The 13116-nt window shown below is 35.5% G+C and overlaps 1 protein-coding gene across 2 annotated transcripts in view; it reads left to right on the top strand.

Moving 5' to 3' along the window:
- MCU (mitochondrial calcium uniporter) overlaps positions 1–13116 on the top strand; it is a 190872-nt gene that overhangs the window by 146358 nt on the left and 31398 nt on the right. For both annotated transcript variants that reach the window (XM_040623922.1, XM_040623923.1), the window contains one exon: positions 3914–3983. In XM_040623922.1, the coding sequence (XP_040479856.1) occupies positions 3914–3983 (70 nt within the window). The remainder of the gene's footprint in view (positions 1–3913; positions 3984–13116) is intronic.

Here is a 13116-nt window from a genome sequence, read left to right as displayed (position 1 = left end):
TATTAATAAATGTAAATAGACTAAACTTTCCCGTTAAATGATTCCCAGATTATATCACAAAAAATTATTTAGAATAATTTCTAAAACGAATTCTGAAAGAATAACAAAATTAGAGGACAAGTAAAGCATAACAGGCAAATACAAACTATATAAATGCAGGGGTCATCATCTTAATATTGGACAAGATTAGTACAATTAGTACAAGAAGCATTACATTAGGGAAAGGGACATACAAGATCTGTGTGAAGAAGACCTTAAGATGCTTCTCAGTGACACAAATACAAACTTAAATGGAAAGGTGTACAAGGTTTTTGGATACAAAGATTCAAAATCATATGGAAGTTAGTTTCCCTTATGTTAATCCATGGAGTTAATATGATCTCAATTTCAAAACAGAAAACAAAGAAAAAACTAGTTAACATTTATTGAGCAGTTTACTCTATGCCAGGCACTGTTCTAAATACTTTATATGTATTACATTTAGTCCTCACAGCGAGTTTATGTGGTAGGTGCTAGTGTTACTCTTCGTCCATTTTTCAGTGAAGAAACTGAGGCTCAAAGAGACTAATGAACTAGTTCCAAGTTGAAGTTAGAGTAGGTTATTGAATCAGAATCTAAACTCAGGCAGGGTGATTACAAATCTGTGATTTTAACCACTATGCTGTTATACTGCTTTTGAAATGAATGGGATTGTGTGTTTGTGTTGTGTCACTAGACAAACTCTCTCTAAGTTCAAGAGTTGAAGAGTAACCAAGAAAATTCTTAATCAGGGAAAACTAGCTTACCCTCCCAGACACTAAAATGTATTACAAAGCTAGAATGTTGAAATAATGTAGTCACTAGGACATGAGCAGACAGATCAGTGGACAGAATAGTAATTCAGAAAAAGATCTAAATCCGTCTAGGTATTTAGAAAATTACAAAGGTAGCATTTCAAATAAGAGGGGGAAATAAATTATTTAAATACAGGACACCTTTGTTATTAGTGGGAAATTAGTTGGATTTCTACTTAACTTTAACCAAGATTGATTCCTAATGAATCAATTATTTAAACCTGAAAAATTAACCTAAAAGAAGCAAACAGAGAATGTTATAATATTCTCAAAGTAGGGAGGGCCTCTAAGATTTATGACACAGGCCCCTTAAGCTACAGAGAAGATTGCAACGTGTTCTGTTGACAAAGGGCTAATTTTCTCAGTTTTAAAGAACTTCTACAAAATAATATTCCAAGACCAAGAACTAAATTGAAAAAAGGGCAAAGGATGTAAATACTTAGTTCATAGAAAAGCAAATACAATTAACTCTTAGATAAAAATGTGTAAAATTTTTCACTTTTAATACAAAAAAATGCAAATTACAACTATAGCGAAATACTGCTCAGCTTTGACATTGGCAAAATAAAAAAGTTTAATGATACGTTGTTTTGGAGGGTGTTAGGAATCAGATGCTCATTTAGCGAATAGGAATATAATCTGTAGGTATGTGAATTCATGTTAATTTCCATGAAAAACAATTTGGCAATAGCTTTCAAAATTTAAAGTGTACATACCTTTAATTTGGCACTTGAAGTATTTTATCCTCTGATATTGGTGCCTACATGTAAGGATATTCATTCTAGTATCATGTGTTAAAATAATAAAAGATTGTTTGTCAACAGTCAGTTGTAAAGATATACCATAAAATTTATTTAACCAATGTAATTTTATTCAGTCACTAAAAACAGTGAGTTAAGTTAAAAAAAAAAAAAGCAAGATGAGTAATGGAACTCTAGCATGCTACCATTTATGTTTTTAAAAATCTCTGCAAATACATACATATGTACACAAGCTTGTATATGTATAACACTGTCTTTGATAGGATATTCAGATTTAACGAGTTACCTCTGGAAAGAACTGTGTTGTTGGGCCATAGGGATGGGAGGAAGACCAACATTAAGTGTAAAAGACTTAATTTTTTATTTAGTTTTAGTTTTTTGAATTTTATATCATGTACCTGTTTTATCTATTCAAAAGAAATAAGCATTTAAAGTAAAATTATATTGCAAGAAGCTACCTAAGCATGGAGGAACAAAAAGACCTGCAGAGGATAAGACCAAGGCCCTGTGTGTTTTGTATAGAAGATGGTTAGCAGAATTGAGACCTGGATTCTAAATCCTGATTCTGCCTGATGTATGACTCTTAGTCACTTTTCCTCTGTGGGTCTCACTTTTTTCATTGTAGAATAAGGGGTAGGATTCAACTTCCCCTGCCTTCCAGCATTAGTTTTCAAACTGCTTTATGAAGTCCAAGGATTCTTTGGATCCTTATGGGGCTCAAGCAGAGGATCAGGAATGTGGGGTTTCCCAGCACATCCATCTTTAACCAGAGCATCCCTGAATCAATGTGTAAAATCAAGTTTAACTAAATGTTTGAAACATAAAAAAAAGTCTGAAAGTCACAGTAAAGTCATTGTATGTATTAACTAAAGGTTCTCAGCAGCATGAAAACACATTAGTGTACCATGATCAGCTATGAACTAAGTCTCAAGTAATTTTAAATGATTACAGTAGTCCCCCCTTATCTGTGGTTTCATTTTCAGTTACCCACAGTCAACCGCAGTTCAGAAGCAGATGATCTTCCTTCTGACATATGGTCAGAAGGTCATTAGTAGTTTAACACTAGGTCACAATGCCTACGTCCTTCATTTCATTTCATCTCATCTTGTAGGCATTTTTATCATTTTATGTCATCACAAGAAGAAGGGTGAGTGCAGTAGAGTTAAGATACTTTGAGAGACCACATTTATTTGACTATTACAGTATATTATTATAGTTTTATTTTATCATTAGCTACTGTTGCTAGTCTGTGCTTAATTCATAAGTTAAACTTTATCTTAAGTATGATCTTAAGTATGTGTGTATAAGAAAAAAGATACAGGGTTCAGTACTATACATAGTTTCAGGCCTCTGCTGAAGAATCTTGGGACATGGCCCCTGTGAGTAAGAGGGGACTACTGTATTTACATTTTTAGTAAATGTCAGTCTCATATTTCTGCATGCTTTTTTAAGTTGGAAGGAGGCGAGAATTGATGTTCACATGAAGGATATAAAGTCTGTTATGCATCATGGTTGTGTTAAGGTACATCTTGTCATAGAGTCCCAAATGATTTTCTTTGAGGGCTGATGGAGTGGAATATAATATCTGCCTCAGAGGCAGACATTGTTTTTAGTCAGTTAATGCCTTCCTTTAATACTTTCTGTGGCTGGGAAAGTAAAAGGTACAAAGGGATAAATGAATCATTTGACAAGTCAGAAACATATTTAATATTCTTTTTGAAGCTTAGTTTAATTGTGAGAAACTAAATTCTAGACCTAAATCTGCAAAAGGACACTACTCTCGGAGAAGGTAGTAAGATTGTAAGTGATTTCCTTCTTATATTCAGAAGGAAATTATTCGGGACTCAGGGAATGAGCCTGCCTGACCAAGTTTAAAAAAAAAAAGAAAAGGAAAATGAACAGAAAGACTAGATCCCTACCCAGTAATAGCAAATTCATAATACAACTACCTAACATCTAGTTATGAAGGAAATGCAGGTCTAAAAGCTAGCAAGAGGAGCATAAAAGTTTAGTTTAGAGTTGATAGCCCTTAAAACCAATATTGAGTGTTTAAAAAGTAGATGAAAAAGCAATTGTGTGATATGTGTGTATGTAAATGTGTTTGTATAACCTTTTGAAAACAAACCAAAATATTCATCACTATGATCTTAAGATGATATGAGTTTGAGAGACTTTTAAACTATATTTTTAAACTTTTCTACAAAGAGTACATATTATTTAAATAATCAAAAAGTTATTTATCACACACACACACACACACACACACACACACGTTTGTTGCTCTGTCCTGACCGTGGGTGTGTCTTTTGTATTTTCTAGGTGCACCAGAGGCTCTCTTCTTGGCAGAATTTGAGAGTTGTTTATTGCAGTACTGTTGTGCCCTCTGATGGTGAGTTTTGGCACATCCATTTTTTTACATGTAAATTTTTCCTTAACTCAGTATTTCTCATTCTCTAACATATGAATTTATAAATCATACTCCTTCACCTAAGATGGACTTGGAATCAGACAGAGAAGCTGGGGGGACAGTACTAAAGAAGAGAAATAAAATTTGAATGAAGATGCAGTGAATTTAGATGAGAGATCAGAAAGAAAAACTAATAGACCCATCAAGTTTTCATAGATCATGGAATGTTGTTATCTCATCTCTTCATTTATGTTTTAACACTGGGGACATAGATAATATGAAGGTCACAGAAGCACCGTCTTTGGTATTTCCTAACCATTGGGTCTTCATATTGTGGATCATGATCAAACTCTCCAGCCCCTTCGTGTCATCAGCGCCTAGGCAGAAGCAATTCAATCCGAGACCTCCTCCCCTGATTGTTTTTTTCCTCCCTTAGACTCAGGGCTGTGATGCCCTTCTTTGATGTGAGAAAGAATGAACAGATGCTTGGGGTCCACACACAGCGCTTTGTGAATGTTCATGATGCTGCAAACGGGCAACAGGATGGAGGCTTTGGTTGTTGTTACAGTAGAGGGGGAATATGTTTACAGCCTTACTATCATTTCTCTTACCCAGTATTGCGCATCTACAGTTTAGATCATTCGTTTAGAGCTGAATGTTATGTATATTTCCTCTGTATCAAGTTTAGTTTGATAGAATTCTAATTTCAACCTTATAAATATTAATTTATAGGCAAAGCAACCCTCAGAAGAGCACCTAGCAAACTTATAGACACCTAAAGTGAGGAAGCCTCAGAGGAATTTTGAAAGTCGTAGGATCCCGTTACTCCTCAGAATAGATATTTGCAGTGTTATCAGAATCCTCCCCCCACCCCCGCCCCAGAGCTGTTTAAACTTAATGTGGTTGCTATTACCCTATATGGAAGTATTTGAATAATGTAACAATGGTGCAGTTGTACTGGGGTATCTGGATGAATATTGTTCTAGGACATAAATGCTAGTAGGTTGCCCTATGTTGCATAAGGGGTTGAAAAGATACATACTTCCAAAAAAAAGGGGAAAAAAAGCATGGATCCCCAAATTCCTACCAATACTATTGCCCTTCTTAAGAAAACCAACTCATATTAGTTATCAAGAAATAGAAGCAAATAATTGATTTAATGCAGCTCATTGTCGTTACTATCCCCAAATTATACATCCTTCTTATTTTTACTTCTAAACTAGTTTTACCTTCAGTCTGTAGAGCATATGAGAAGACTGCCTAATACACAGCTACTTCAGTAGAGTTAGCCACCAGGAGTAAACGTGTCTGCCACCATTCATTGCTCTTAGTTGAGGCTGCTGCATTGTATTCCGTATTAAATGAGGACCACCATTTTTTAAAAGTACAAAATCTAAAATACCACATTATATTTATGTACCTTGTATATATGCCTAATCTATACTACCTTTCAGTAATTGCTTATTGTGTTGTTTGATCCATCTTCTAATCATGACTCTTAATAGCTGATATAAAGGGTACATAGTATCTTAAATGTTTAACCTTCTTACCAAAGCAATCTAAAAGGTTCTTAGTTTTTCTTTCATCACAAATAGTTTTGGAGATCTGGTGAAAGCACTAGACTCTTTCTTTAGAGAAAAGTTATATATATACATAGGAAATTTTACGCATAATTTCTTAGTGATACAGACTCCCTGAAACCAGCTCACAGACCCTCAACTGGAGAAGCGCTTCGGATACATGGCGCACAGGTGCACATGTGTGTACCCATGCCCATGTTCCCTTTCAGGAGAGGCATTATGCTTAGACATTAAGTAAGAGACAAGTTTGGAGTCAAGCAGATCTTGGTTTACATCCCAGTTTCACCATTTAACCACCTTATAACTTTAGGCAAATAATTAGCTTCTCAGAGCCTCTTTTCTCATCTGTGAAATGGAGAAAATAGTAAAAGTATCACCTCAGAGAGAAAAACATATTTACCCTGCAGAAGTGGTACTTGTCCACCAGAAATACTTACTCTATAAACGGTGCTGGTGGTAGTGTTAAAGCCCTCTAATCTAAACAATGTGGCTTGAGACTTCTCGTTTTAACTTCTCTGTTCCCCTGATCCTCTACTGTAAAATGACTAACAGCAAATCATTATGATTGGATTGTTTATACGTACTTAAGATCTCCAGAGCCTTCAAGGGGTTCCCCTTCATTTTAATGAAAGTTAAGGACGAGAGTAATTCTGCTACAGACAGGTTGAATATATAATTGATCATCCAACCCAGGATATTTTGAGGATGAAAAGGGGACAACCGGAGTTTTCCTGACAATTTCTAATAGTGTAAGCCCAGGACATATCTTCACCTTGGCAACTGGGAAAGTGCCAAATGTGATCTAGAATAAGAACAAGGAAAACAATCTGTTCTAGCCGTCTTCATTTCTCTCTGCAGAATGTAATGCTACTGAATTAACCCTGTATTGAGAATTGTGGTAGACAGTTGTGTTTATTTTATAGTTAACAAAAGGTACAAGATTTCTTACAAGAATTATTTGAGGGAAAATAATTCTGTTAATGAAGGGTTATTGAAAATAGCAGGGTATCTGGGTGGCTCGGTCAGTTAAGCAACTGCCTTTGGCTCAGGTCATGATCCCTGGGTCCTGGGATCAAATCCCAAGTTGGGCTCCCTGCTCTGTAGAGGTTCTGCTGCTCCCTCTGCCCTTCCTCCCACTCGTTCTCTCACTCTCTCTCTCAAATAAATAAAATCTTAAAAAAAGAGAAGAGCAATCATCTGTTTAATCAACCCAAGTATAGATTATATAATTCTTAACCTAAGGTCTCTGGATGGTTTGGAGAACTAAATATGTGCCCCAACTTTCACTTTGGTTTTTGTCCTGTTACTTTTTTTAAAAAAGTTTTATTGAGATATATTTTACATACCATAAAATTCACATTTCGTGTCATAGCATCATAACAGTCCAGCTTTAGACTACTTCCTTCATCCCTTCAAGTTTCCTTGTTCCTGTTTCGCAGTCAGTCACTTCTCCCACCTTCTGCCTCAGGCAACCACTAATCTACTTTCTGCCTCTAATAATTAAATCTTTCCCAAAAATGTCATATAAATGGACTCCTATAATATGTAGTCTTTTGCATATTATAATGCTTTTGAGGCTTATCCCTATTGTAGTGGGTGTTGCAGTTCTTTCCTTTATTTTTACTGCTGAGAAATATTCTAGTGTATGAAAATACTACGTTTTGTTTATTCACCAAGTGAAAGATGCTTGGATTGTTTTCCGTTTTGGACTGTTACTACTGCTGGTGTCAACATTTGCTTATAAGTCTGTGTGAACATATGTTTTCATTTCTCTGGTGTAGATTCTTAGTGGAATGGCTGGATTATATGGTATATACTTGACTTTTGAAGAAATTATAAGACTGTTTTCCAAGGTGGCTGTACTATGCATTCCAACCAGCAACATATAAGTGTTCCAGTTTCCCTGTATCTTCCCCAACACTTATTTGGATCAATCTTCTTGATTATAGATATTTTAGTGGATATGTAGTATTATTTCATTGTGGGTTTTTTATTTATTTTTTTAGTTGAGAGAGAGTGAGTGGGAGAGAGAGCATAAGCCAGGGGGATGGGGAGAGGCAGGGGGAGAGGAAAAAACAAACTCATCACTGAGAGGGAGCCTGACTTGGGGCTCAGTCCCAGTCCTGGGATTATGACCTGAGCCAAAGGCAGACGCTTAACTGACTGAGCCACCCAGGTGCCCTCCGTTGTAGTTTTAATTTGCATTTCACTGATGACTAATGATGTTGAGCATCTTTTTTTTAAAGATTTTTTTTATTTATTAGAGAGAGAGCATGAGCAGGGGGAGGGGCAGAGGGTGAAGCAGACTCCTTGTTGAGCAGGGAGCCCAACTCAAGGCTCAATCCCAGGACTCTGGGATCATGACCTGAGCTGAAGACAGAAGCTTAACCAACTGAGCCACCCCGGCGTCCTGATGTTGAGCGTCTTTTAGTTTGCTTATTAACCGTTCAAATATTTTCTTTAGAAAAGGATTCAAACTTTTTGCCCATTTAAAAAAATTGACCATCTTGGTATTGATTTGTAAGTATTCTTTATATATTGTAGAGCTTTTCCTGTTGCTTTTCAAATCATTTGAGGGAAAAGAAAGGTTTGTTTGAGTCATCTTGTTCTATTAATGGCCACTCCTATACACATTTGGAAATTCTGTATTTATTGTCATCATGGTGTTGAGGGCACAAACTACCCCACTACTATCTTTCATTCCAACTTTTCAAAAAGTTGACAACAAAAAAGAAAGTAATGAAATCACCTAATCACCAAAGATGATAGAACACAAAGCCTTAGTTTTTTAATGTGGCAGAGTTCTCACCAACCTATGTATGAAGTTGGGAAAGCTGGAAAAGCTTACAGTTTTCCATTTTTAAAATATATCTTACACTTTGGGGTTTTTTTGTTGTAAGTAGAAGTTTCAGTTAGGAACTACCAAAAATTTTGTTCTATTACAAAAGCCTTTTTTGAAAAGGTTCTATAAAATTGACTTTCACATTGCCAAGAAAAGCTGCCACGTGAAATTGGAAAGACCTTTAAGTTTTATGTGCTGACAGTTTTGAACTGATTTAGCTTGGAGTAGAAGCAAATTTATGTCAGATTTCAGATGATGTCCTCCATTGTAGGATTCCTGTCATTTATTCCAATAATTTGAAGTTTTGAAGGAATTGGAAATTATCCCATTTCCCTCTGGAATGCAGCTTGATGAAACTATTGATTTGTTCTAAGGAGTTAGTTCCTAGTTTTTGTTAATAAGCATGTTGACACAATCAAAGAAAAATCTCAAATATGTGAGGTTCTCTTACGGAAATTAGAAAAGCTGTTAACATTAATGGTTGTCACCGTCTTTGAAAGATTGTTAAATTTCTTTGCCAAAATAACTACCAGAAAAAAAATTTTTTTTGATGCTAAGGAAGATCTTGGTACTCTGCACAGATGGTGCATCTTCCAAGCTTAGTAACATGCATATTTATATTGCCTCAGAGAAGAAAGGAGCCCCACCCATTGTAATAATACATTGGGTTTCTTTTTTTTCATTGGCACATACTGGAGTTGAAGGCTCTTCCAACAGCCATAAAAGAAGCCTTGCCTGCTACCACAGAAGTAATCACCATCATGAGAAGAAGACTCTATCAAAATAGAATATTTTCCTTTGCTTGATTAAACTTTGGATAGGAGTTTTGCTTTTTAAGAGAAGAGAAAATTTAGTACAAGGAAGAGTTTACTTATGGTTTGATTTATTTGGGGATATTTGGGTTTTTATGAATGAGCATAATCATCCAATTTAAGACCTTTTAGTCATTATTACGAATTTGATAGAACAATCATAAGCTCCTTTAACCAAGCAGTAATTAGAAATAGACAACCTTGTGAATTCCCAACTGCTGGAGGAAATTTCTCTGGGACTGGTCATGACTGGAAAGCTTTATCAGTTTCTCTACAAGAATTGAAAAACCTCAGGGCTCTTGAAGATTATCTTTCCACTCAGAAACCTTAAAATCGAATTTTGGATTTGTAGTCTTTTGATACTGCATCAAAACAGTGATAATGAATTCGATTCTAAGAGTCTTAGGAAATTCGAATGTTCCTTGCACACATGTAGCCTACCATCATCATCTGGCAGAGTGAGCTGTGATTATATTTGTTACCACATATCTTTCTCAGAGTCTCAGAGTTTTCACTTCTTTTCATGAAAACAAAAAGGCATAACCTTTTAGATATCAAAGATGATATTCAAGTTAACCATGTTCCAGAACCAGGCCATTATGTGACTTCTTTATGCAAACCAAACAATAGCAGCCTTATAATTGAAATGGTTTTTTATGTAGAATTAAAGTTTATTTTATTTAATTTGTACAGGTTTGTTTTATCTCTTTAGAAAAAAGAAATGGCCCTTAATTTGTGGTGAAAAATGGGGAAATACTTCAGTTTTTGTCAACATTTATTTAAAAAATATGTCAATGTAGTAGTCTGCTTGGGCTGCCATAACAAAATACCATAGGCTGGGTGGCTTAACTGACAAAAATTTATTTTTTCACAGTTCTGGAGGCTGGAAGTCTGAGGCCAGAGTGCCAGCGTGGTCTGGTTCTCATAAGAACTCTATTAGCTTGTTGGTAGCTACTTTCTGTCTGTGTTCCCACATGGTGGGGAGTGGAGAGAGTTCTTACTCTTCTTATAAATCCACAGTCCTAACAGATTGGGGCCTGTCCTTTGTCCTTTATGATCTCATGTAACCTTCGTTACCTCCTAAAGACCCATCTCCAGATAGTCACACTGGGAATTAGAGCTCCAACATATGAATTGGTCAGGGGCACACAGCTCAGTCCATAACAGGCAATATGAAGGAAATCGGTTTCTGATGCAATAAAATATTATATCTAAAATTTTTATGTATGAATTGTTTGAATTTTCAGGAAATAGGGCCGAAGGAGGAATCTATACCTTTATCAGTGTCTCAAAGAAGTCAATTATCTAAAAGTACTAAGAAACATGGAATTGGTTTATATAGTATACACTGTTTTTGGTTTTTTTTAAAGATTTTATTTATTTATTTGACAGAGATAGAGACAGCCAGCGGGAGAGGGAACACAAGCAGGGGGAGTGGGAGAGGAAGAAGCAGGCTCCTAGCGGAGGAGCCTGATGTGGGGCTTGATCCCATAACGCTGGGATCACGCCCTGAGCCGAAGGCAGACACTTAACCGCTGTGCCACCCAGGCGCCCCCACTGTTTTTCTTGTTGTTGCCCTCAGTGGAACAAGTCAGATTTGTTATCTTGAGATTTAAAGACATGATTGCATGTATTCTATGACTTTAGACTTTGGGTTTTAAGACTATAGTTTTTAGGAAAATCAAGAAAAACTATTATAAAGCAGGCCTTTTTTCACATATTCTCATTGAATCTTCTCAGCAGCCTTATGAGATATCAGAATCCCTATGTTGTAAGTGAGAAAACTGAGGTACAGTTATATTCAGTAGTGTGCCCATGGATTCAAGCTGTCTCCTGTGGTAGAACTTGAGTACGATCAAGCTGAGATTCCAAAACCCTGCTTTTTCTACCGTACTCAACTGTCTGTAGTTTAGGAGTGGATTCTGCTTCTCAGTACCCAGAAGTTAAAGTGGGCCAAAGGTCAAGGTTTAATAAAGTTACTTTCACAGCAGCACCATCAAAAGCATTGGTTTTAAAAGGAAAAAATGTTACAGTACTATTTTGGGACAGGACTTCATTTTTGTAAAAGCAAACAAAAATTGTTAATTCTCAGAATGAGTATATGAATGAGAAGAAAGGAGGGGATGACCTTTTAGCACAAATGGTTTTGACATTTATGAGAAATATTTTCATGAATTCATTTTACAAGAACCAGAATTAACAAAAGGTACATAGGTTGTACGGCTATTTAACATCAGACTGATAATACCATACATTCAAAGACAATTTATAACTGTGTTTTTCCAACTTTCATCATCTAGGCCTCATAATAACTTCACAAAAATAGTTTTATGTAGTTTATAGAGATTCGGTTATACAAATAATGATTCACCTCAAGTACAAAGTGAAATATATAGTTGATGTGATTAAACTGATTTATAGGGGCGCCTGGGTGGCTCAGTTGGTTAAGCGCCCAACTCTTGGTTTCAGCTCAGGTCATGATCTCGGATCCTGAGATCAAGCATCAGGCTCCGTGCTCAGCAGAGAGTCTGCTTGTCCCTCTCTTCTGCTCCTCCCCTGCTCTCTCTTAAATAAATAAATAAACTTAAAAAAAATTAATTTATACTACTGGTTAGAAAAAAACAGCTGGATTTATTAAACTACTTATGTTGTAATTATATAATTGGGCTTTCTTATATTGCTGTGGAAAAATATTTCCTACATAAATATTTACATGTTTTCAACATGAGTATTCTTCAAATGATGTTAATATGTGACAGATTTAGTATATTTAATATATTATGAATAATGTAAAGAAAATTTCAATGATCTATTTTTCATAAATAGATTCTTCTGAGGTTATTGTGAAGCAAGAACATTGTTTATACATGTTAATTACAGATTTCAAGGATATTTTTGACATAATGTATTTTTGCAATAATGTAAGGAAGGGCCTTATTATCACCAAAATAATATTTAGTTTATTCTATTAAAATGGTAGTCTTACATTTTGTCTAACATAATTTAATGAGAAAGCATATGGGCCTTTGGAATTACATTTATGAACGTAGAAGTGAGTATTAAAAATAAATTGTTTGAAGCTATCTAGGCATGATACTAGTAAAAAAAAATCTGTAAAACATATATTAAGAATAAACTGTATTGAAGGACATAAAACAAGATAAAAATAAATGCAGAGTTATAAACATTAATGAATGTGAAGACAACATTGTAAAAATTGTCAGCTTCCCTTGCATGTATTTATAAACTCCAGTGCAATGCTAATCTATTTTTTTTTTTTTAAAGATTTTATTTATTTATTTGACAGAGATAGAGACAGCCAGCGAGAGAGGGAACACAAGCAGGGGGAGTGGGAGAGGAAGAAGCAGGCTCATAGCAGAGGAGCCTGATGTGGGGCTCGATCCCATAACGCCGGGATCACGCCCTGAGCCGAAGGCAGACGCTTAACCGCTGTGCCACCCAGGCGCCCCTGCAATGCTAATCTAAACCCCAAGAGAAACTGCTGAACATATTCAAAAATTCATATGAAAGAATAAAACTATACAAATACCTAAGATAAATTTGGAGTAGAAAAGGGGGAAAGGTTTGCCCAAACCACATTAAGATGTATTTTTAAAACCATAATAATCAAAACAGTGAAATGCTGGTTCAGGAAAGATTGTAGGGTCAGATTAGAGAAACATTGCATATATGGAAATTTAATGTGTGATAGAATTAGCATTGTAAATCAGGAGAAAAGGCAGACTATTCAATAAATACTGCTGTTAAAATTGACTTCTTACCTCACGAAAGTAAATTCCAGATGGCATAAGGAATGAAATGTGAAACAAAGAGCTCAAAAAGGAAAAGAAAATTTGGCCAAATTTATATTGGAAACTAAA

This window comes from Ursus maritimus, unplaced genomic scaffold (assembly GCF_017311325.1).
Source record: "Ursus maritimus isolate PB19 unplaced genomic scaffold, ASM1731132v1 scaffold_7, whole genome shotgun sequence".
In the NCBI taxonomy this organism is placed as follows: Eukaryota; Metazoa; Chordata; class Mammalia; order Carnivora; family Ursidae; genus Ursus; species Ursus maritimus.
The sequence above is the reverse complement of the archived record's forward strand: the minus strand, read 5'-3'. Positions and strand labels throughout refer to the sequence as shown.